The following is a 26993-nucleotide window of genomic DNA, read 5'->3' on the forward strand; positions in this document are numbered from 1 at the left end:
AACTTTAACCAAAGTGAAATATACAAAGTTAGCTGTAAAGATAAACAATAAATGTCCTTGCGTAGTCGAAACATGTCCTGTTTCCATTATCAGCTAAAATGAAAAAAATACACAGATGCGTTAATATCATCAAAACTTTTTAACCTAAACCTTCAGTATAATATCAAATCATTAATGATTTTAAAAGATTGTTAAAAATTAAAAGGATCAAGTTTAAGCCACTTTGTTTAAAGATGATTAGGTGGGAAATGTTTAAAATTGCCCGGAGCACCTAACTACTGCCTCTTCGACCATGCAATCACCAGTCAGGAACTAATCTTTCCGTAAGAGTGTGCTAAAACCTGCAGAAGTTCCCAAACACTCCAAAATCTCAAAGTCATTTGAGGAGATTGTCACCAGTATTTCAGACAGCGCTTTCTCTTGTTTGAATAGAACGTTCCCCAGTGTCACACGTAACTGCATTCATAAGGGCCAAAAAAAACCAAAACGTGTAGACATCTGGCAAAACCACTGTTCTAACTATATTCAAAGGCAGATTAATAACTCATCTGGTCTTCAGTTAGTGCAGCATCCATATAAACACTGATAATGCATTGTTTAAGGATTTCTGGATATGCCTCTGTTAATCAAGCCATTTCACAGCACGTTATAAATCCAACATCTGGAGTCACCCTCATACAGTTATTGGATGGAACCCTTTCTCACTGATACATATTACTGTATTTAAAAAGTTAACTGTTACCAGTTCCTCAGATTCCTGAGTGAGACACGAGCAGAGAGATTTGTGTAAAGTGAACATCTGTCAGAGATGCAAGTAAAACGTTTGCTTATGGATTTACTTTTTATGTTCCTTGAGGATGTGTTATGTACTGAATATAGAAGCTTTACTCCTCTGGTGTGGACTTGTGTTTATATGACCATCTGTCTTCTGAAAAATAAACCTGTTCTTGGAGGTGTTTATTAAAGCCCAGCTGCTTTCAATTTATTGCAATAAAACTCTTCCAAAGACATTCAAGTCCTTCCAGTTGCTACTTCACTGGCTGGGAAATCCTTTGGAAAACAGTAATGGGATGCCAAGATTTGGAAGGAGAAGAGAAAACAAGAACAGACCCTTCAGCTGTTTGATATTACACATGTATCTGCCTTTGACATATATCTGTGGAGACCTGTGTGAGATCAGGAAATGCATTGATCCTTTGTTGAAAGTGCACTTCAGCTGATGTAGTAACATGTGTTGGGCACTTTAACTTGTCCAAGACTACAGAAAACATTAGTAAAAATATAACAAGATGTGTCCACAGGAGACAAAGATATATTGCTGATATTTTGGGCCTGAGACCATCTTCAAGGAATAAGCAAAGAACAGGAAATCTCAGAATAGAGCCAGTGCTGGCTGGGGAAGGAGTCCAGACCAACAAAAGGTGTTAATTGGATATGGTAAGGGGAGAGGAGAGAATTGATTATGTCTGTGTGAAAGGAGACAGGGAAAAGAGCAAGAGAGACAGAACTGGGGAAGGCGATGGGCGAAGAAGTGAGATTTTTTTAACAAAAGCCAGAGAAGTCGCTATTATGCCATCTGGTTGGAATGTGCCCAGTTGGAAGATGAGGTGTGCAGTTCCTCCAGTTTGCGGGTGGTCTCAGTCTGGCATTACACAAGACCATGGATAGATACGTCAGCGAGAGAATGGGATGGGGAATTCAAATGGGTGACAACTGAGAGATCCGTGCTATTGCAGTGGACCGAGCTGAGGTGCTCAACAAAACAATCTCCCAGATTGTGCTCAGACTCTCCAATGTGGAGGAGACCACAACGGGAGCGCTAGATACAGTAGAGTTCCTCCAGCTATTCAGTGTTTTTTTTAACTGTTATCACATTGTCTGCAGACTTTTGTGTTTCAATACAGAGAACATTACCCAATCTGTTAAGGGGCTCCTGCTCCAGGCCTGTCGCTGCCTCAGCTTGTGGACATTACACTCTGCCTCCCTTCCTCAGGGAAATTTTGCATCCTTTTCTCACGATTGGCCTCATTGTCCTTTGCACAAAATAATCTTTAAACAAATTCTGAGTCAACCTCAACTTCCAAATGAAGGATTGGGTTCTGTATTCTTCAGCCTTCACTGCTGTTTTATTCATTTTCATTTTCAAGTCAACATCTGGGGTAGGAGAGGGGATTGGGGGAATGCCGATCATCTGCTGTGTAGAGAATACAATCCACATCATTTATCAATTGACTGAGGTGGACAATCCTGTCAATCATCTCATGATATCATTTGTGCAAGCAGCCATTATTGGCTGGAAGTGAAATGAAGCTGATGGCCATCAGCCTTTTGGAATATTGGACACCAGACAAACAGACGCATGCTCTCTGAAAAGTCGTTTATTTGAGGTGCTGTAAGTTATTGCAGAATTCCCTCCGGAGAAATTATCGTTGGATCTCATTAACAGTCATGCATTGTAAAATATGTCACCCATCTCATTATTTTTATTCGCTTAAAAATGATTGAGGTTGTTAATAATTGATCTTGAATCTGTTCTATTTGGAAATGCTTTGTGCTAATTTATCCTGTGATGATGGATGTGATATTTTAATAGAAGGGCTCATGTTCATTTAAGATGTAAATTTTACGATGGTATGACAAGACCAGGATATGAGAGAATGAATGCTTGTGCCAAAGAATGGAAGGTTGCAGATTCCAACAGACTGAGAGACTGGTGCAAGCAGAGATCTGCAAAATCATATCAATCCAAGGCTTCAGCTAATTTTGATGACAATTGGGTTTGATTTCCTCCAAAACCTCCACGACAGGCCATACAATTTAAATCAACGTTATTTTAATTTTATTTGGTTGTTGGAATTAGTCACAAGCAGATTGAATTTTGGTGAAAATTCCAGAATCCAATCAAAAAGCAAGTCTTGATTCTGTGTATGAAAACTGGACTATTGAGTGGCTGCCACATGGGCAGCATTCATCAAAGTCCAGGAACAGGCCATGTGCTCCAATTTTAACCCTCTAGTTGAGTGTGGCTGAGGACAGCAGCAGAGAGGAAAATATGGTAAATGTTTTGCAGATTTGTTTTGAAAAGAGAAGCTACCCAATAAGATGGTCTATTTTAACACAGGAGTACCAGAAACAAATGGAGAATTTTGACCAGAATGTGGCTAACATAACAACCTGGATGTACCGAGCTGAAATCTTATTGGATGAATCTGCAAAGCAGCAAGTTGAACAGAAAGAGGAAGTTTTGAAGGTAACACTTCAAATTTTACAATGTGTATTCTTGTAATCCTTAATTTCTCAAATCATAATTTTGAATATTGGCACATTTTCATGAAATAAATTTCTAACTGTAGAAATGAAGATCATCTTGATTTTAATTCCATTTTTAAGCCAACCTGCTTCTAATATGTGCACTTCTGAAGATGTCAGAATTACATGTAATGTTTGGCTTTGAGGAAGCCTTTCTGGTGGTTTAAAAACTGAAGATGCTGTAAATGTTCAGTTGGTGTGGCAGCATCTGGAGAGCAAGTGTGTTCTTGATTTAAGTTCTTAGGGAATTGGGGAATTTTTCAAGGTGTTCCTACTTTTAAAATGCAGGGAATTGGTTGTGATGTGGGAAAGAACTAAATGGAAGAACTGCCATTGTGTAGGCGGGATTGATCAAAGGACTGGTGGTGCAAAGCAAAAGAAGGTGGCCATTTGACAAGGGGTGTTTCTGAAATGGGTTGAGACTTAGCCAAAATAGGCATAGCTATCTCTCTCTCTCTCTCTCTCTCTCTCTCTCTCTCTCTCTCTCTCTCTCTCTCTCTCTCTCTCTCTCTCTCTCTCTATATATATATATATATATACAACATCAAACTGGGGGGAGGGACAATGCACAAGAAATGTGCTCATGAGGATCCTGATCGTCAGTTATGTTCTTCCATGTCCGATGCTCTGGGAAGAGGAGGTGCATCAGAGATGATTGTTGTGTGTATGAGGAAAGTGACTTAATCTTCACTGTTGATGTCTTATTGGAGGTGTCAGATATGTCTTGTGTTTAAGGGTTTTACCCTAATTACATTTCATTGTGAATATAGTCAGAGGTGAAACTTTCAATTGATTCATTGAAGACATGCAACCTAATTTTTGTACAAATATGCTCATATTTCTTTTCAATCTGTTACTACATCTGTTGGCCAGAGGGGCTTTCATATTGTGATAGTACCAGTTCTTGATATTTTGTGTTATGCCCTCCGGGGTGTTAGAAGCCAAATTTTTAATTATTTATCGAGGAGGGTGATTGATTTGATCCTCTCTCTTCATTCCTTTTTCTCATTCATTTTACTCTCTTTCCACTGTTAAATGTAGCCCTTCTGTTCTGTGTGCTTGTTACTAATATCAAGCTCTTTACTTCTGGGCTGCAGCATCTGAAGTCAGAACTCAATGACATGAGGCTGAAGGTGGATGCTGTACGTGACCAAGCTTTGGAGCTGATGACAAACCGGGGAGATCACTGCAGGGAGGTGGTGGAACCCAAGCTGTCAGAGCTTAATCAGAGATTTGATGCCATTGTGCACAGAATAAAGACTGGCAAGGTATGTCAATTTGTTTCACCTTTGAAAGAAATGCACTTTAGGATTCGATGTCTGGAATTTAAATTCTGGATTTTAATGCATCTCAAGGAGATCTTCTCAAAACAAATGCTTAAAAATTCTTAGAGTTGAGAGTGTTCAACTACAAATTATTATTGGATTGTTCTTAAACAAGAAAATCTGCAAATGCTGGGGTCAAGTGCAACACACAAATGAGCTGGAGAAACTCAGCAGGTCACTCAGCAGTCATAAAAAGTAAAGGGTTACAATATACCAGGCCTGAGCCCCTCATCAGAAAAAAAGAATGAAAAAGGCAGACTGCTAAATGAATTCATTGAAAGCTAATTACTGGGGTGAGAATTTGTCCTGTGTCAACTGAGGCGAAACAGGTTGTGTTTGTACAGTAAGAGGTGATGTCTGATCCTCTCGATTTATTCTGCCAAGCCATGTTAAAAACACTTAACAGATGAGTGAACTTTATCATCAGGAAGGCGAAGGACACAACCCCAGTATCACATTGCATCTGAAATGGGAATAAATCAGTAAGATATGTTCCTTCATTGACACTACATCCAAATTCTGAACCCTGTCGCCAACAATCACATGTGAGTGCATGCATCAAAAGGGTTGCAGTTTCATAAAGGCAGCTCTTCCCACCACCTCGAAGAGCAGTGAGAAATTACCAGCAGTTTTCCACATCTCCTCCCCACCCCCCCTCCAATGAATAAATATTTAGATTCCCTCATTAATATCTTGTGACTGTAGCAGATAGCAAGAAATTAGAATTCAACTGCATCAGAAGCACAAAATGACAGGAGCAATGACCCTTGATTAAATCTGAACAAAATAGCTGGAAGGATCTAAAATCAGCAGTAATTCTGAGGCCGTCACTTTTGGACTCAAACTTGAAGTTAAGCTCATGATGTAAAAGCAGGACTTCAGAAATAAGAGGTTCAGGAATGATTTCATTAATGTTTTCATGCCCACAGAAAGTACATTTTAGCTGAGAAAGGTGGTGTGCAATGCTCTGGGAAGCATCACAGATTAAATGAGTTGATTGGTTTCCTCCAATAAGTTTCATATAAGTGTAATATGTTTTTAACTGGTGACCTTTTATGTCTCAAGTCATAAATTGTTGCTCATGCAATGTCAGTTCTCAGTAAGATGTCAGAAGTTTCCACCAGTGAAATACAAGGATATATATTCTGGATCCACAAGTTTTAGAATACAGACACAGTGAAATAACGGTGCAGTTGTTAATGATTTTTTTGGGTTATGTGGTTTTCCAGTCTCACAGAGATGGTTTGAGACTCAGGCAGTGCAATATGACTGGCAAAGGCCAGATGGATTCAATGACCTGTGTCTGTACTGTTCCAGTATGATTCAAACAGGGCAGTTGACCAGTGGGAGGGAAGGAAAGTTAAATCAAGGTGAGCAGGTTTCAGATTTATTATGAGAGTACATACATGACATCACATACAACCCTGAGATTCCTTTTTCCTGTGGCAGAATTACCACTAATTGGTAGTGCATAAACTAAACTGTCAACAGTGTAAAATGTGTAACCAAACAAAAACATGTAATGAAAGAACTATAAACAGATAACAAATGTAAGAAAGCTGACTGTGCAGTACAGAGAGAACAAAAGAAAATCAATGAAGTGCACAAGTAAGAATCCTTAAATGAGTCTTTGATTGAGTTTGTCATTGAGGAGTTTGATGGTGGAAGGATAGCAGCTGTTCCTGAACCTGGTGGTGTGAGTTGTTGTGGCAACTGTACCTCTTTCCTGATGGCAGCAGCGAGAACAGAGCGGGTGCTAGGTGGTGAGGGTTTTGCTAATTGCTGCTGTTCTTTGACGGCAGCTTTCCCCGTAGATGTACTCAGTAGTGGGGAGGGTTTTGTCTGTGATATCCTGGGCTGTGTCCACTACCTTTTAGTGGGATTTATACTCAGGGGTATTGGTGTTCCATATAGACCGTGATGCAGCCAGTAGGCTCACTTTCCACCACACCTCTGTAGAAATTAGCCAGGATTTCTGATGTCATGCAAAACCTCTGCAAAGTCCTGAGGAAAGAGATGCGCTGACATGCTTTCTTCACAATGCCATTGGTGTGTTGGGTCCAGGAAAGATCCTCCAAGGTAATGAAGCTTATGGACAAGAATTTGCCTTTTGCTGTCACAACAAGGGAAGGCCTCTTCTGTTTTCTGTTCTGTCCTGGCATAAATGATTCAATGTTGATTGCCCATTCCCAATTGCCTGTGAATTGCCAGCGAATACGTATCAGGTGCCAGTGAAAGAATAAACCATGCTGCACTGGTCTGAACTGAAAAGAGAGGCCTGACAGGATAACAATGATGGATTTCTTTTCATAAAGGACATTTGTGAAACGGATGGGTTTTTACAATGATCTAATTCCTTCATGGTCATGATAAAAGGATGCTGCTATTTTTATCATTTTTTTTTTAGAAATTGATATTGCTTTCTCAACCACTTTTGTGGAATTTTAACTTATGATTTTATGGCCAGGAGAACTCGTCCTGTCACACTTTCACTGCCCAACCCTGTCAATCGTAATCTTTTCTATTTGCCTGAAAAGCTCTGCATTTGATTGCCTCACTCAAGTTACAACATGATTGATTCACAACTGAAGTCAAAACTTTGCTGCTCCAAAATATGTTATTAAAGATCTAGATTGCCTTATTAGGGAACAAAATTCAGGTACAAAAATATGCCTATATTTATTTTACCATGTGCCAACTTGTTTTAAAATGGATTTTGTTGTATTTGCTGAAGTATAATTGAAATTAGGGAATATCTATTTTGCATGATGATAAAGTGAGTGCTGAGATGTCTGAGGCACAGAATAAAGTGCAGGGATTGAGAAGTCCCCTACCGTCCAAACTACTGGCATTAGTCCAGTCATTAGAAATTAAAATTGATTACCTCAGGGCAAGGCTGCTTTACTTGAGACAGGTGAGACAAATCTTAGTTGTTTGCTGCACTGAGACCTGGCTAACAGAGAACACATCAGACGCCACTATCAAACAAGAGGGTTTCACCATTCACAGACTGAATCAGAACACCTGGCAAAGAGAGAGGGGGCACTATGTGCTTTTTAGTTAATACCGCCTTATGCACGGATATTGGGTTTTGTCAACCTCCTGCTCTGCTGTCTTGAAATAAATCTTGAATAAATCCAGACACTGATATCTACCCCAAGAGTTTGCATCAGTGATTCCCACTGGAGTTTGTATACTTTGCAATGCCGATTATAAACAAGCACTTGCGGAGCTGCATGATGTGGTCATTAAACAAAACAAAAAGGCCCACCCCGTTGCACAACAAATCAGTCAGCGACTTGAACCAAGAAGCTGTACCGTTCATTCCCAAGACTGCTTTTTGGCAAGTCTGATCACCTGGCCGTGCTCCTTCTGTATAATGTAGATAGAGCCTGAAAAAAGAGATGCTCCAGCGATCAGAGGTCGTGGAGAACAGTTACAAAACTGCCTTGAGTCAACAGATAGGGGATGTGGTGGTACACCACTGGCCTTCTGCAGGGGGAAACCTCTGTATCTGCAGGAGTGTAAGGGGACAGGACGACACCTGGCCAGCTGTCAATCAGTCGGCCTGAATGGATCAAGCCCCACCCAGTCGGGTGTCAATCACCCTCCGGGATATAAGCCTGCGCCAGCCTCCCGAGGCCTCATTCAGAGTTGCTGCAGCCATAGCCAGCCTGGCTATGTGGAAGTCTTTGTGGATTAAAGGCTGTTGTACAGTCTTTATCTTTGTGTGTGTCTGATTCTGGCTAACAGTCCACCACAGGGCAGTATTCAAGAACTCAGCTGAAGATCTGAATGATTACACCAGGGTCGTTACAGCTGTGGATAAGTGTGTCCCACCAAATTGTTCAAGGTATTCCCTAATCAGAAACCCTGGATGAACAACAACATTCAAAACCTACTGCAAGCCAGATCACAGGCATTGATGTCTGGAGATCCAGAATAATATACAAAGAGCAAGTTAAGGCCTACGAGAAGCCACCTCCCAGCGAAGTGGAGATCCTGGACAAGAATGGAAACAGTGAAGGATAAACAACAGCTGCAGCAGGGCCAAAATGACATAACCTGCCTCATAACCAAATCTGGTGCAGTAGGAGACAGCAAAGCTTCACTCCCAGTTGAACTCAATGCCTTCTACATGTGATTTGACACCAGAGCAAGGAAGAGCTATGGCACAAACCCATGTAACCTGCAGATCCTCTACTGTCAGTATCCGAGGATGACGTACAGACTGCCTTCAGGAAAGAGAATCCAAGGAAAGCATCCTGTTTGGACCCAGAACCTGGCTGAGTACTAAAAACCTGTGCTGACCAACTTGCCAAAATATTCACAGATATCTTCAACTTCTCACTATGGCATGGTACCTATCTGTTTCAAACAGGCCTCAATCATTCTACTGCCCAAGAAGAGTGTGAAAACTTGCCAAGATGACAACCAATCAGTGGCACTCACTTCCACAGTGATGAAGTGTTTTGAGAGGCTGGTGTTGAAGCCCATCAGCTCCTGTCTGAACAACAAAATGGATCTATTCCAATTTGCCTACCACAGCAACAGGTCTATGACTGATGCCATCACTCTGGCTCTACTCAAAGCCCTGGAACATAGAGATAGCAAAGACATCTACATCAGCATACTCTTCATTGACAATAGTTTGGCATTTAACACCATCATCCCCTCAGAACTGATCAGCAAACAAGACCTGAGCCTTAATACCCCACTGAGTAATTGGATCAAGGATTTCCTCACCTCAAAGCCACAATCAGTGAGGATTGGTAAGAACATCTCCACAATTTCCATTAGTACCAGTGCACACAGGGCTGTATTCTTAGCCCCCTGCTCTACTGGATGCTTCAAGACTAGCTGAGTCCCTCCAGCATTTCTCTTGTTTTTACTCCAATCACAATGTCCCGAGGCTTTCGTTTTTTTAAAAACTCCTTACATTTTATACCCATGATTGTGTGGCTCGGTATGACAGTAATATTATCTCCAAATATGCTGACGATACCATGGAAGTGAGTGGTATAAAAAGGGGTGATAAGTCTGCATGCAGGAGGGATATTGAAAACTTGGCTGACTGACTTACAGGTAGTCCTTGACTTCTGACCTACGCAATTTATGTCCACCTGCACATATGACCAAATTTTTTTTTTAAATGTGAAAACTACTGTACAAGCATGCATTAAAACTACTGTCTACCATTCCCCGTTGGCAGTCCAAGGTCCCCGACTTACGACCAATCCTTCGGTCCCCATTACGGTTGTAAGTTGGGGACTACCTATACTAAATGTCACCAAAACCAAGGAGCTGATTGTGTTGGAGGAGGGAAAATCCATAAGTGTACGATCCAGTGGTCATTGGGGGATTAGAGGTGGAGAGGGTAAGGAAATTTAAATTCCTGGGAGGATCTTTCCTTATTCCAGCACACGAATGTCATTGTGAAGAGAGCACAGTCACTGCCCCAACTTTCACAGGAGTTTGGTATGATATTGAAAACCTTGCAAACATCTACATTTGTGTCGTAGAAAGTGCATTGATCGGGTGCATCGCAGCCTGGTATGGGGGCATCAAAACGATTGAGCAGAAAACCCTGCAAAAGGACACACTCAGAACATCATAGGTTGAACTCACCCTACCATTGAGAAAATCGACATGCAAAGTTGCTGTCAGAGAGCAACAGCAATCATCAGGGATCCACATCACCCATGATATGCTCTGTTCTCACTATTGCATTCAGGAAAGAGGTACAGGTGCCACAAGACTCGTACTGGCAGGTTCAGGAATAGTTGCTACCCCTCCACCAACAGACTCCTAAACAATAAACTAATCAGAGACCCATTTAAGGATCTTGCGCATGATTTGTTACTGAATATTCATTTTTCTGTATTGTACAGTTTGTTAGTACTTCCTTCTTCTTTACATTTCTCTCTTTTGTGCATATTTCTCCTCTTGTGTACAGTTTTTTTGCAGCACTGCTGAGTAGAAATTCTGCCTGGCCTGCCTTAAACATTTTACATTTTTCTTTTAATTTTGAATTTAGACATACAGCACGGTAACGGGCCATTTTGGCCCATGAGTCTGTGCTGCCCAATTAACCTACACCCCTGGTATGTTTTGAACGGTGAAAGGAAACTAGAGACAAGGGAAGAACGTACAAACTCCTTATAGGCAGCACGGGATTTGAACCCTGGTCCCGATCACTGGCACTGTAAAGGTGTTGCGCTAACTACAACCCTAACCGTGCCTCACACTACACCAACCATGCTGTGTACTCTGGCAATAAATCTGAAATTTGTACTGAGGAGTAAAATCAATAAATTTGTCTTGACCTTTATTTGTGGGTTCCTAATTCTTGCCGACTCAAATCAGAGTTGTACTTGTCCTCTCATTCTTGCCTTCCAGCAGCCAGTACTGGAGAATGTATGCGATACCCCAGTACTGTTCGCAGTGGGGCTTGAGGAACTGAAAAATCAGAAGAGTTTTCTCGCTGTGCAGGAGAAGGTGCAACAGCAGGTATGATGGATTGCGTGGTGGCGGTGGTGGTTAGAGAAAAGTGAAACATCTGCTCAGTGGATGCAATAATGATGGCTGTTCAAGCAAGGGCAGAGTGCTGTTCACTGGGTCCACAACACGTAATTTGGATTGATGAATGCCATTAGCTCTGAAGTACAGAAGTTCAAAGAGCATCTGTTATTTTGTGGGATAGTTCTGAGCAACTTCGTTCTTTCTAACACATTTAACTTAATATTCTGAGCCCAACACTCCAGATAACTGCTGTGATAATTGCACAGATAAACAAAATATAACTAACTGGACTCCTTTGGCCTTAGTGGAATGCTTCTTCAAAGATTTGCAAAGTAATTAGGTCAATTATGATCAAATGGTGGTTAAGTGGTTTTTGAAATGACTTAATTTTTAAAATGGGCTTAACGGGGAGAAAATGTCCTAAAATTTTTAAATATATTCAATACCTGATGTAATCTACTGGCTTCAGATCATATTCCTCGAGTATTTGTCCTTGGGTCATAAAGTCCTGAGTTCTGTCCTCTGTTGGGATGTTGACCTAATCTTAGACTAATTTAAGAGATTTGGATGTTACTGAAACACCAGGGTCAGTTTTAAAATATCTAACTTAGTGGTTCTCAACCTTTTTCTTTCCACTCACAACCCACCTTAAGCAATCAGTTACTAATCACAGAGCACCTATGGCATAGAGAATTCTTAAAGTGGTATGTGAGTGGAAAGAAAAAGATTGAAAACCACTGATCTAACCTGTGTGAGAGCCTGGTTGGGTGACACTGAGAACACTGATCAATTCTGATCTCGATTTTATTGAAAAAAATACAACAAATAAAAATTGGGAATATTATCAAGATTTGATTGAATTTAACTGGGTTTCTATGCTCCAGAAAAGATAGTGTGGTGGCCCAGTGGTTGGGGTTTAAAAAAAAGAATAAAGAAAACCTGATGAACTTGGCTTGTGGGGGTTACTGGCCAATCTGTTTATATGTGTTATATATCTGCACATAAATCCTCCAGAAAATTCGGGAATAGTTCCAGCAAGTGGACTTGCCAGAGAATGCCCCAGAATAAGAAAGGTGTATTTCAGAGCTCCCTTGGCCAACGTGCCAGGGAGAATGGAATAGGATAATCTGTTGTTGAGGTTAGATAAAGATAGACATAAGAAGGTTTGTGTGACATCAATTTGTTGCAACAAATAACCTGTTTATGTACTGTAAATGCACCTTGAGATATGACTATCAGAAAATGTATTTAAAGGTAAAGGAGATTTGTATTCCACAAACTAAATGTACAATATTGTGCAAGGACTTGGGCAACAATTTTTTTCAAAGTTACTGCAGATAAACTAATGGAGAAGATTTAGTTATTAAGCAGAATTGTTGTGCCCTTTGCACTCGTGTCTGATTTTACTCACTGAATGGAATGGGTTGGGGGTGTTCGCTTGAGATTCCAACTTAAAATGTTCTTATTGTCCATAATTCAATTCATAGACTTTCATCATGTAACCAAGCATTCATTGGAGATTTGATCTTGAATGTCATACTTGTAGTTTTCATTGTTTGTATAAATACACTGATCTTAAAATACCATTCATTTACTAAGCAGTATTTACACTTTTCTCTGGTTACCTTCACCTTTGTGTGTTTGTGTATCGAACACAGTTTCTGTATGGTTTATTTACATAGTGTGCTCCCATCTCTTACTCTGCACTGTCTTACTTGCTTCCTTTGATGAAGCTTAAGCTTCTAGAAGGTCAGCGCACACCGACTCAGGAACTGAAGGAAGCCCAGCGACCGACGACTTCAACCTTTGATTCCTCTCAGCGTCCCTCTCCTTTTCCTGGCCCATCTCAGGCAAGAAGTCATCAGGTTACAAGTAACACTTTTCACAGGGATAGACCTAAGGATTTGAAATATATCATGATGTAAATGAAGAGTTCATTCATTTGGTTAATATTACAATTATTCAGTCAGATACTTTCAAGTCCACAATTTTGATCACACTTTGCTTAGATCGAAGTGATTGATCAGTTTTCAAAGTCCCTTTGCTGAGGATCAGACTTCCTCTGCCTTTATTACTTTATATCGACTTAAAATGGGAAATAAAGTTTTTCATTCAATTTCATGCCACTATTTTTTCAATTGGGTCAAGAAAAACAGAATTGTCTTGATTTCCTTGAAGGCATCTTGCTGCAAGTGGCCCATGGCTCATCTTAGCTCTTTCCCCCTCTCAGAACAGCAGCAATCACTCTTTGAAAAAGAAGCATAATCAAGCTATAACTGTGCTCACACAACAGTGATTTATTTGAGAATACCGTGGCTCTTTGGAATAGAAAATGTTAAGTTTTAAATGCAGTTTGTTTGCCACCCAAGGGAAATGCTTTCTCATCCCAACCTGTTATCGTGGTCATCCAGACCTCTGAGCCAATTATGCACTCATTTGCAAGCATGTTATTTTGTGATGATCTCAATGCTAAAATATTTATTTTTATCATTCATCTTTGGATGAATTGATCTTTTTTAAAAAAGTAACAGCAAATCTGACTAAATTGAAGTGAGGTTCTTCCCATTGAGAACTTTCCATAAATCCAAATATATTCATTACTCAGTCGAAGTTAGATTCCAATTGCATAATAGAATGATGTTGTCATAGAAGTTTGGAGATGTTTACCCTTGATGGTATTCTCCCCATCTCTGAACCCCATGGTTTGTATTATTGCATTATCAGTAATTTTGCTGCTTTTAAAAAAAAATTATTCATATAATTCAATTGCAGTTTTGCTGTGATTAAGACCATTCAAAAATCATGAACTACTATTTTAATTAATTTTTATAATAATTAAAATTACATAAGAGTGGTTGTTGGTCACTGCTGTTCTAGTTATTTACTTAGTACTATCCCTGATGAGATATGTGTGCACAAAATCTAATCCCCGTCTCTGACCTTGTGGTGTGTTTGTGATATGCCTTCATTGCCTTCTTTAGAATCTGTCATGGCCAATTTATTAACAAGTGATATTTCGTTGATGACCTGGTTAATCTTTCAATTATCGCAAATATGGAGACATGTCTCATTGTATTGGCAGTGGGGTTTGTGATTGTGTCAATTTGCATTGTTGGCTTCTGCTCTGCTGTGTCAAAACTATTTCAGAAAATGTAATGTCATGGAAGAGTTTTTTCTGGAAAACGACTGAGTGCACACATGAAAATATTTTCATATTTCTGTACACAGTCTTTGACTTGGGTACAGAATTTGAAAAAAAAATGATCAGGGCCAGAAACATGCCCAAGGCTCATTGTGTGGGATCTCAATTGTCAATGAGCCCAGCTAAGTCCATCCTTCATCAGGAGTTCATTAGATCACATCGTCTCAAGTGTTTTCTAATTCTTTTGCATTTTGTACCTGAGAGGGTAACAGGGCAAGAAATATCCAGGATGCAAACCATTTCAGAATGAAGGTGGGGGGGGTGGAGGGGGGGTTGGAAGGCAGAGAAAATGGGCATGGTTGTCAGAGCAGGAGGAGGGAAAGGTCATGGGAAGAGGGTCAACTCCAGGAAGGCTGGAATGTGGAGAGTGGGAGTATGGGGAAAAAGAAGGTAATGGGAATAACTAGATCCCATCTGAGAAGTGATAGCTTTTTGGATAGAAGAAGAAAGTTGATTGTGAAATATCAGAAGCATTTATGGCATCATTCAGCAAGATCTGACCTTGCTGTCAACACTTCTTTCCCTCTCTGTCCTCTGGTCCCATGACTGCCATGTCCTCTGCACCATTTAATTAAGTTTCAAGAAATAAATGAATGAAAAATGGTGACTTATATTGTTGCCTCAAGATTTTGGTTTTGCATCCTTGGTCATGAAGAATCACTGATGGCCTCAGATAACAAAAGTATCTAAAGTTTTTGTCAGAAATTTTGTCCATATGCATGTGGCTCATGCCGTTAGCAGGAACCTCAGACCTTCTCAACACTTGTGAGGGTACTTGTGCATTATTGATAAAGTATGTGCCTCACCTGGACCACATTTGTGTTCTTGTTCTGGGAACTCACCAAAGAACCTGATTAGCTCCTTTTGTGCATGCCTGCTGTTGGCTAATGAACAGTTTCCTGAAGGACCTCACACCCAGCCATTCAATCATCTGATGGTAACTTTATGACCACACTTCTGAACCCTAATCCTCCTTCCTGGACCTTAACATTTCTCCCAGCACATTGACCTAACCTCCTTTGCACAGTCTGCAGTGGTGAAAGATGATGAGCAATGGCCTGGTGCAAGGCCTCTTTTGTAGCAGAAAACACCTCAGGGCTTGTGCTGCTGAATTTCCTGAGGTGGGCTCTTGAACTTGGCTTGTCACGTCTCAACAGTTCAACATATTTAGAACACTTTCCAGGTGCTACTTCTGCCTTTTCCTTATATATTGTGTTTGTATCATAAGTAACCTGACAAGTGGGAATGATCAAATAACAGCTCTTGTGAAGAGGATACATGATAAAAGACTGACCATGCCATGGATTTTCAATGTCCCTCGCAACCAAGTCTGTTGGGAGGATACTGTATATACATGTGATAGTACAGATCTATCACCAATGTATATAGTGTATATAGTTACAGTATCTAGACTGTGCTTACAGCGATTGGCTGAGAGCTTAGCCACGCCTACTGTCTGAGCCTTAAAGGGTTGTGTCCCGAGTCAGGTCGGATCATTCCGGACCGGTCGGCCACCTGTGAAGAGCTCCTGTCTTTTGCTAATAAAAGCCTTGGTTTGGATCAACAAGTCTTTGATTCTTTTGACGAGCTCTACAATACAATATCTCAATGTCTTGCTGATAATCTGTAGTCCAAGATGCATGCTCATTCACTGATCTCAGACAATTCTGACAAAATTCAGTTCTGCCTGTGGTATGGTCAGACTTGTTGAGTGTTGATTCCTCAAAAAAATCTCTTCATAGAGTCTCTGACCTGCAGTCCAACAGTCAGGGTAAGCTAGCTGTGCAACCAAAACATGGACACTAATATTTGCCATTGACAGCAAATTCAAGAAAAACATGTTTTGTGAAGTTATGTCGCAGATTGATAGCAATAGAAATTCACCAGGACAATGAAATTTTTAAAATAATATTTTTATTAATAACTACTAATAATGTAGCACATTATTTAACTTTACCCCAACTATATGTGTGTGTGTGTGTGTGTGTGTGTGTGTGTGTGAGAGAGAGAGAGAGAGAGAGAGAGAGCGAGAGAGAGAGATACACAAACCATTACAGCTCAGGCACAATTCTGGAAAGTAATTTCAAAGTTCAGTCTCAGAAATCCTATGTTGAAACTCATACTTATAAACTGATGCCAGAAGTAATCACAAAGGAGTTTGGAGAAATTGAGTGACTGGTCTGCTAAAAACTCACAAATCCTTGTCGAGTTGCTTTCAGAGAAATATCTTTTCATACGAATGATTGTCACAACTTCTCTTTTCCTTGCCTAGGGGAAACAAAAGATATGACTTCCATGATGCTTCCAATACCCAGGCATAACATACATGTAATGGTCGAAATGGCCATTACATTGGGCATGATCCCATTCAAGGAATTCTCCTGTTTCCTTTACCCAGATATGGGTCAATCAAAATAACCATTAAAATGGTGATGGTGATTCAATAATTCCCCTGTCAGGGAGAATCAGCAGAATTGTCCATTTCACACAGAGTCACTTCACCTCTGTGTTTATCAGATGGCTGGTGGTCAAATAATGAATCCTGTTTCTTTAAGTGTCCCAAACACATGACTCTCTCACCAGCTGTTTTTTCCTGAGTAAACTGCCACTCAGTCTCACCACAAGCTGTTAATGGTTGCAGCCTGTTTTAACCCTTAAGGTGACTGTCACACTAAATGAAATAGGAACTTGTAATAATAGTTAATATTTTAAACATTTCCAGAGTGCAAAATAAAAATTGTGAAGTATGCATATGATTGAGAAAGAAGAATAATTATATTGAAGGAAATTACAATCCAAATGCATTAAGTTAGACTTTTAGTGTGATAGAGCTTTGAAGATGTAATTATAATTTTGTATCCCACAATGAAAACTCAGATACTTCATGCAATAGATCATAATATTTCCAGATTATTTAATATCCTGAATAATTCATGAATATCAATCTCCTGTGAATTCAACTGATCGTATAACCGCAGTGGTGAAAGTTATAAACCAGCCTTTTGAGCACTGCTGTGTCACGGAGAAGAACTTGAAGATATCTACATTAATATTTGCATATATGCAAATTCCCATGTGACATTTATAGTTTTGTCATTATGGTGACTGCAGAATTTAGACCAATAGATCTGGAAGCTTCAACTCTTCAGGTCTGGTGTCATGTTATGCCAAATGGCGAGTGATCTGTCATTTGTAACATCATGAAATGATTCAATCTTGAGTAGTCATCTGCCAGCATAGTATGATTGGCCACTCCCATGAAAATAACAGGAAGAATACTTTCAGAAATGTTGCACCGATTTACCAGTTTCTGCACTGGGCTGATCTCATGAATCTTTATCAAGTGAGAACCAAATGCAGAGATGTTGTCTGCTTTGAAAACAAATGCCCTGGGGTCAACATAAGCAGTCATCATAGCATTGAGGCTGGCTTAATCTCTTTCCTTTACAAAGTTTAATGGCTATGGGCCACCTTGCACACAATGTTGCCCCAATTTAATTTATCATTAAACCTGCTGGGTTCCTCCACCTGACTCTCGAGAATGTATGTATGTCTTCAATTAGCAGTGTATGCATGGTCTAACATCCCATCTGCCTGCTGCCAAATTTGATTGACTCATCCATTTATTTGCATCACCTTATGAAGGGCACACAACTCACATTATCCAAGTTAATTTGAACGTTCAGTGCTGTCACAATTGAGTGTATATATTTTCCATGTAAATGCAAGCATTTAATTTAATTTTAATTTTTTTAATTTAGACACAGCACGATCACAGGCCCTTCCGGCCCATGAGCCAGTGCCTCCCAAATAGCCCAATTAACCTACGAGCAACGGTACTTTTTAAAGGGTGGGAGGAAGCCAGAGTGCCCGGATGAAACCCACACAAACAAGGGGAGAATGTGCAAACTCCTTACAGACAGTGCCAGCTACAAACCCGGGTTGCTGGCACCGTAACGATGTTGCACTAATCACTCTGCGAACTACCACCCTTGGTTCTCTGCTTTTGTGTCCTCACCATCAAATATCCTTGCTGATTGGCCACTGTAAATTATTACTGATGTAAGTATGCAGGGGGAGAATCAGAATGCCATTGATGAGCATAACAATGATTTTTATTGTCAGATACATTATACAATGTACATAGGCACCAAAATTTGCACTTTCTGCAGCTGAACAGGTACTTTGGAAGTAAAAATAATTGCAAAACAACTGAAACACAGTTGCACGCTAAATATTCATTTGAATTAAAAAGACAAATACACAAAACAATAAAGATAATTTTCACAGTGATTTTAAAAAAAAGGTGACTGAGCAATGTTGCAGATGGTTCTGTTGACCTGTCGATGATGATTATTACAAGGGGAGGTTCAAAAGCCTGACGATTAGTGGAATGCACCAAAAAGTGCTGGTTTTCAGGCTTTTATTTATTCTGCCTGAAGGTGCCTGTGATGAGGTTGTGACCAGAATTCCTTTATGCTCACATAATGCAGAATTTAAATAATGCACACAGGTGGAAAATGCAGCTCCTCACATAGAGAGAGGCTTTTAATGAATGTGAGGTCCAAGCCTGTGATGGACCTGGCTATGTTTGTAACTTTCTGGAGCCTTTTGTGTCCCGGACAGTCGAATTTCCAAAGTGGGCTGTGATGTAACCAGCTGGTTGACTTTTTATGGTGCACCTGTAGAAATTTGATGGAGTATCTGGCAACATGCCAAATCTACGAAGAAAGTAGAGGCACGAGTGTGCCTTCTTCAAGGTTGCTTGATGCGCTGGCTACAAGAGATGTCTGCTGACATTATGGACTACTTCTGAAATAAGGGTATACAAGAGAATTTAATTCTGGGGATGCAAGTGAGCAAATTAAATAGTCAATAAAATGTGAAAAAAATCTCACTTTATAAAATGTATGTCTGTACATTGAAACACAGATATAGATATTCAGCCAATGAATTGAATGTGGAGTAATATACATTGTTCACATTGAACAGTCTACTGAACTGAGTGAAATGAGTTGACTAAGAATCTTAAAGAGCAAAGGAAACAGAAGTGACAGCAGGTCTCCCATTTAAATCAGTAACATTTTTTCAGAAAAATTCATTTAGTGGAGGATAATTTCATGGAAATTGCCACTTACAACAGTGGGCACACTGCTTTATTGACAGAACAATTGGATAACTATTTACATTCTGGTTGGCCACACTAACTGCGATTTGCAACCTTAATCCTGCTAATGGTATTAAGATGTTGGTGAGTTTTTCATTTGGAACTGATTAACTGTTCATCAGTTCCAAATGCAAAATTCACTCTCATTTCAACAGTGTGTGGACTTAGAATGTGAATCCCCAAATCACAATTTCACCAGCCACTATCCTAAACATTTGTGCAGCTGCAAATCATGGGAAGGCTGAAGGCCACCAAATGAGCGGTTTTATCATCCGAACTTCCAGATCTTAAAGCTTTCAGCCAAATAATTGCATCTGCCTGCTTGTTCTGGTTTTTCTGCTTTCCTGCATGGCTTCTGGAATTAATTATTTTCATAACTGAAGGAAAGGCAGAAAGAGACCAGGATTACCTTGGAAGTTGGTGAGCTGCACTGCTCTACTTGGAAGGGGCCCTTGCAATGGTTGTAAGGTGCAAGAAAGGTGGCAAGGAGAATTTTGAAGTGTCAGGTAAATTTCTTGAAAGAATACCATGGAGGTCAGAAAACTAATTCTGCAGGTCAGGTTGTATCTGTGGCGCAGAAAAACTTCAAATGATATGGGCTTAATAGATAGATGTGTATCAGGGCTAGCATAGACTACATGATCTGGAAGGGCCCATCTCCTTGCTGGCATTTTATCTGTCATTTAATTTGAGAAAAAGTACTAATCTCTCTATTTACGCTGTTCGACCATTTGTTTGTCTCCAGCGTTTTGTCTTTGTTTAAGATTTTCAACATACGCAGTTTTTCTTTTTAGTACATATATTGAGTGCTTAAGGAATGCATGGTTTGAGCTATTTCATGAATGAATGGTTGAAAATGTCTACACATGATAACTCGTGCTTTTGCAGAGGCACCTGTTATTTTAACTTTGAGATGGACTGTCCAGAGCCAGACAACTTGAACATAAGGAGTAACATTTGTATTATCTGATCTGCCAGGTATCAAAGGAGCTGGAACAGTTTGATACAAGTGTCCAGCAAATGCTGGATATCTTTGAAGAGGAAATACAGAAAGGAGAGAACCTGAATGAAGGGGACTTTGAGAAAGAAATGGTGAGTGAAGTAGAAATGTCCAGCAATCTTTGAAGTTAATAACTGACCTTTCAATAGGTGTGAGTCAAAGGACCAAAGATAAATAAATAATGGAACTTTTCTCTTAAGAGCGAGAAATCGTGGTTGATGGATAATTAATATTTTCTGGCCAATTATTGGTCGCATATTTCTGGTCCATTCTGAAGAAATCTGTTCTGAAAATTATGATTGCATCAGTTATTTCTCCCAACATGTTCCTTGAATTAAAAGTTCAGGAAATAGAAACATGAAAGTGGAAATTTAAAGGAAATCCGAGTTGTATTAATGTTTGAAATTTTAAATATTTTTGTGTGTCTTAACATAAAAAAATAGTTTCTCCAGCTTTGTGTGGTTTTTAGTTCAAACACGGTGTCTGTTGATTTTTGTGTTTTAATCCAAAGTGGTTCAAGTCTTTTCACTCATGATTGTAATTTTAGTAGGGATGAGGGCGGCATTCGGTATGCCTTTTATTTATTCCTTTCAAAAGTTTAAGAAAATGTTTGTTACAAAATCATGCCAGCGAGAATGTTTGTTCAATTTATGACTCCTCCAATTCTCAACTGAATGGCCACAGAAGTGCTGTAGAAACTCAGCAGGACTCGCAGTTTCCATAGGAGGCAAAGATATATAACCATCATTTTGCACCTGAGGTGTGAGCAAAAAGCAGGCAGGTGCCTGAATAAAAAAAATAATTTTCAACAATGTGTGGACTTGGAGAAAGAGCCAAAGTCATACCACTTTCTCCAAGTTAAAGGGATAGCCATTAGTCAAGAAGGCACAGTAGTGCCTAACCTTTTTCAGGAGTTTAAGGAGGGCAAGGCAACTGGGCACCATCCTAATGACATTCTATGGGACCACAATAGAGAGTATCCTGGCTTTTACATAATACAGTGGTTTTCGCAGCAGCAAAATATCAGACAATAGGTCAGTTTGGAGGTTGATTAAAACTACTAAGAAGATCACTGGGTTCTCCCCACTATTGATGATATCGACAGGAAGTCGTAGGGCTCAGAATAATTGAGGACCCTTACCATCTGGCCCATAGTATCTTGAAGGAAGAGCGACAGGAGCATTTAAACCAGCGCTGCCAGGCGAGGAAGCAAGTTCTTCCCTCAGGTGGTGAGGCTATTGAACAATCGTAGAAATCCATAAGTTTTATATGTATATATATTAATTTGTTACGGCTCTCAAGCTAGCATGTTGGAACATCAGAACCATGCTAGACAAGGCTGACAGCCACCGACCTGAACGTCGTTCTGCCCTCATCACACATGAACTCCTCAGACTCAACATCGACATAGCCGCTCTCAGCGAAGTCCGCCTTGCAGATGTAGGCAGCCTCCAAGAACACGGCGCGGGCTTCACACTCTACTGGTCTGGCAAGCCTCAGGCTGAACGACGCCTATCTGGTGTTGGCTTCATGGTCAAGAACTCCATTCCCTCCAAAAACCTACCGACAGGCCACTCTGACCGGATCATGTCCATGCGACTCCCCCTTCAAAACAAGCGTTGCATCACCCTCATCAGTGTCTATGCTCCAACCCTTCAGGCGAAACCAGCAGAAAAGGACAAGTTCTACACTGATCTGCGCAACCTCATCCAACGCACCCCGACAGCCGACAAGGTTGTCATCCTTGACGACTTCAACGCTCGCGTCGGCAAAGACTCAGAAACCTGGCCAGGAATCCTTGGCAAGCATGGTGTCGGCAAGTGCAATGACAACGGGCGCCTCCTGTTGGAACTCTGCGCAGAACAGCGGCTTGTCATTACTAACACCCTTTTCCAGCAGAGAGACAGCCTGAAGACTACCTGGATGCATCCCCGATCCAAACACTGGCACCTCCTGGACTACGTTCTGGTGCGAGGAAGAGACAAACGAGATGTGCTCCACACCAGGGTCATGCCCAGCGTGGAATGCCACACTGACCACCGGCTTGTTCGCTGCAAGCTCAACCTTCACTTCAAGCCAAAGTTCAAGAACAGTGGTGCCCCCAGAAAGAGGTTCAATGTTGGAAACTTGCAGTCAGACGTAGTGAGAGGTAACTTCCAGGCAAACCTCCAAGCAAGGCTCGAGGATGCAAACTGCCTCACGGACACGTCTCCTGAAACCCTCTGGGATCAGCTGAAAATGGCCATACTACAATCCACTGAAGAGGTACTGGGCTTCTCTTCCAGGAAAAACAAGGACTGGTTTGACGAAAACAACCAGGAAATCCAGGAGCTGCTGGCAAAGAAGCGATCTGCCCACCAAGCTCACCAACTGCACGGAAACCAACAAGGTCAGGTCAGATACAGCAATGAACTCTCCAAACCCTTCACCATTGACAACGTCGTGAAGCAAGGCTGCGTCCTCACACCAACCCTCTTTACTATCTTCATCGGCATGATGCTGAAACAAGCCAATAAAGACCTCAACAATGAAGACGGTGTTTACATCCAGTACTGCACGGATGGCAGTCTCTTCAATCTGAGGCGCCTGCAAGCTCACACCAAGACTCAAGAGCAACTTGTCCGTGAACTACTCTTTGCAGACGATGCCGCTTTAGTTGCCCATTCAGAGCTAGCTCTTTAACGCTTGACGTCCTGTTTTGCGGAAACTGCCAAAATGTTTGGCCTGGAAGTCAGCCTGAAGAAAACTGAGGTCCTCCATCATCCAGCTCACCACCATGACTACCAGCCCCTCCACATCTCCATCAGGCACACAAAACTCAAAACGGTCAACCAGTTTACCTACCTCGGCTGCACCATTTCATCTGATGCAAGGATCGACAACGAGATAGACAACAGACTCGCCAAGGCAAATAGAGCCTTTGGAAGTCTACACAAAAGAATCTGGAAGAACAACCACCTGAAGAAACACACAAAGATCAGCGTGTACAGAGCCGTTGTCATACCCACGCTCCTGTTCAGCTCCGAACATGGGTCCTCTACCGGCATCACCTACGGCTCCTAGAATGCTTCTATCACTGCTGTCTCCGCTCTATCCTCAACATTCATTGGAATGACTTCATCACCAACATCGAAGTACTCGAGCTGGCAGAGTCCGCAAGCATCGAATCCATGCTGCTGAAGACCCAACTGCGCTGGGTGGGAAACGTCTCCAGAATGGAGGACCATCGCCTTCCCAAGATCGTGTTCTATGGCGAGCTCTCCACTGGCCACCGAGACAGAGGTGCACCAAAGAAGAGGTACAAGGACTGCTTAAAGAAATCTCTTAGTGCCTGCCACATTGACCACCGCCAGTGGGCTGATATCGCCTCCAACTGTGCATCTTGGCGCCTCACAGTTCGGTGGGCAGCACCTCCTTTGAAGAAGACCGCAGAGCCCACCTCACTGACAAAAGACAAAGGAGGAAAAACCCAACACCCAACCCCAATCAACCAATTTTCCCTTGCAACCGCTGCAACCGTGCCTGCCTGTCCCGCATCGGACTTGTCAGTCACCAACGAGCCTGCAGCAGACGTGGACATTCCCCTCCATAAATCTTTGTCCGCGAAGCCAAGCCAAAGAAAAAGAAAGAATGGCTTTGTACATGTGTTGTTTGTGTGTTGAGTGCGCCGTGTGTTTGTGTGTGGGCTCTATGGTCCAGAGATGGGTTGCATATGTACATTCAGGTGATAATAAACTTGAACTGGACTTGACTTCATCAAAAACATAATTATCCAATCTGGTGATTTTAAGAAACAAACTCAACTTGATAATTTTAACAAGCCTGTATCTTTTGACAAATGACAAAGGAGTTCCTGGAATCAATTGCATTCAATAATTCTCCAAACAGTCTTTGTACTTGAAAAGATGTGTCTGAGAAAAGTGTTACTTGTTACAATTGAAACAATTACTCTCCAGTTTGCAATCTCAGCTCAACCTCAGCAATTCCTTCCATCACACTTTTCCATTCTTTTGCTGCGACTTGTGTTCAGCTCCATTGCATTTCATTAAAAACCATTTGGCCCACAGATTCAAAAAGAACACCACTGAGTATTTGCTGGGGGTTTTTTTATGTTTTTTTTTTAAATTTGAAAATAGTTGGGAGATAAATTTCCCCATGAGAAAACAAAGTGAATTTTTCTCTCAACCAAATATTTATTGGTAAATAATTTATTTTACGGTGATGCCTGAATTATACCAGGTAGTGTAAGTGAGAAAGACATACTAGATAGATTAAATGTACACAGAGCTAAGAAGATCATGAGTTGATCGAAAAATCAAGTTTGAAAATCAAACATCTCCTACAGGTGGAAGTTATGTCAACAGACATGACCTTATCAATTTTTGAATATTTTGTTTTGTAAGGGGATTATAAATTATTGAAGATTGTTATGAAAGGGATTAATATCATTTGAGCAACTGAGAAATAAATATGGTATTACTCATAACACCCTTCTCTGCTATTTTCAATTAAGAGCATATTTGCGGGATAAGTTAAGGATCAATCACGTTGTTGTCAGCTTCACTGAAGTAGAACTTCTTATTAGGAGAGGAAATGTTAAAAAATTTACTTCTATGATATACTTTTTTATTACAAATAAGAAATCCCAAATGAGGAATTTATGTCCAGACAGAGGTGGGGAAATAGATCAGTATGACCAATACTATTAATGTAAGATGTAGATTAGTCCAATATGATTTTTTTACAACAGTTATATATTTCCCCACAGAAATTGAATAGATTGAAATCAGATTTATCAGTGTGGTGAAGATGTAGGAACTTGCTTACATTCAACTTGGTCTTGACCTAATGTAAGGCCCTTTTGGGCAGATTTACAGAATTTTTTGGAACAAGTTACAGGAATTGTTTTTCTGAAAAATCCAGATTTATTTTTATTTGGAAACATTTAAGGAACAAGTCCCAAATTAAAACTATCAATATACCAACTGTAATTTGTTAAATTAGCATTAGGGATAGCAAGGAAATGTATTGCAGCCACTTGGAAATCTGATATATTTTAAGGTATTATGCCAAGATGGCATGCAGAAATTCAAAGTTGTATTCCTTTGAAAAAAAATACATATAGATTGAGAAACAAATATGCTATGTTTCTGCAATTTTGGCACCCATATGCCCAAATATTTGGATTTAATTTGTAATTGTGTCCTCTCTATGCCTCTAGACCTGCAAGATTTTCCTATGAATTGTAATGAAGAATTTTTATGTATGTGTGTTAGACGCCATCGCTCTGTGCAATCCAGAAGTGTTCTTTTTTCCTTTTTCTATGTTTATGTAGCTATATTGTATCTCGTATATTAACTGTTCTGGTGGTGGGGGGGGGTGTTGGAGAGGAGGATTTGGGGTAGGGGTGAATACCATCATGTATGTAATTTTAATTTGTTTCTTTTGGAACGTTTATAATTAAATGAATTTTGATTACTGTGTGTATGGAAAATCTTTAAATAAAATATTTTTAAAAAAGACATGATCTTAAAATTTGAGCAGGATTATTCTTGGGTAACTTAAGGTATTTTCTACATCAATGTAACAGGAAATGCAGAACTCTCCCTTCCTCGCCCCACAAAAATCTGTGAAAGCCAGATCAGTTGGATATTGTAGACCGGCGATGGAACCCTGGTGGTTCAATGGTATTATGATGAGAGGGCTGGAACAGCCTCAAGTGGCACAGTACCCCAATCTTGTTTTCATGTTTTCTATGTCTATGAAAATATTACCAGCACCCAATTCATGAGCAAATACAAAGTGAAATAATTAATAATCAAATTTGAGCAATATTCTGGTCAGCTGTGCTAAAGGAAAAGGTCAAACAGTGACAAATAACTCTTTTGTCACATCTAAGTGGAAGCTGTTTCAACAGCACCTTTTGCAGATGTAATAAGGCTCAAGACCTTTGCGTAATTGTAAACTTACCCAAAAATGACAATTAGTCCATTAACATCACAGTTTTGTTCAATTATCGAGCTTACTCAGCCAGCACAGAATAAACTATACCATTTAATTTAACCTTGCAATTTTTGCATTTCACTGAGAAGTAATGTATTCAGTAATTGTTCTCTCATGTAGTTTAAGAATTAAAAACTCTGTTGCAGAACCAAATATCTCCTCTTCAGCAGATTGAAATTGAACATTTTATTAATGAAGCAAGGCTGGAACCACTTTGTTGATGGCGTAAGTGGGAAGAAATAGTTTAATTTCCAAGATACCATCCTTTTTCACTGTAATTATCAGTGTTCAGTTTCCCATCAGCACTCTCTATTCTTTCAGCTTTCTGATGGAGAAGAACTTTCTGTTTTAAACCACAGTGGCATCGCATTCATATCATGTTTGAATGCAAGTATTTTCAAATGTGAAAATGGCCACTTTTGGAATTAAATGGAATTCTTTTGCATTATGCTTTATCAATTTATC

The 26993-nt window shown here is 40.3% G+C and overlaps 1 protein-coding gene across 24 annotated transcripts in view; it reads left to right on the forward strand.

Annotated features, from left to right (window-relative positions):
* Positions 1-26993, forward strand: part of dmd (dystrophin) — a 1604005-nt gene that overhangs the window by 740947 nt on the left and 836065 nt on the right. For 20 of the 24 annotated variants that reach the window (XR_011341867.1, XM_069890130.1, XM_069890120.1 and 17 more), the window contains 4 exons: positions 3122-3250; positions 4407-4577; positions 11034-11144; positions 20504-20617. Coding sequence is in view for 23 of the 24 variants with exons in the window: in XM_069890130.1 (XP_069746231.1) it covers positions 3122-3250; positions 4407-4577; positions 11034-11144; positions 20504-20617 (525 nt within the window). In the remaining variant the exon portion in view is untranslated. The remainder of the gene's footprint in view (positions 1-3121; positions 3251-4406; positions 4578-11033; positions 11145-20503; positions 20618-26993) is intronic. The other 4 variants (XM_069890111.1, XM_069890125.1, XM_069890137.1 and 1 more) reach the window with 2 other exon arrangements.

This window comes from Narcine bancroftii, chromosome 7 (assembly GCF_036971445.1).
Source record: "Narcine bancroftii isolate sNarBan1 chromosome 7, sNarBan1.hap1, whole genome shotgun sequence".
Lineage (NCBI taxonomy): Eukaryota > Metazoa > Chordata > Chondrichthyes > Torpediniformes > Narcinidae > Narcine > Narcine bancroftii.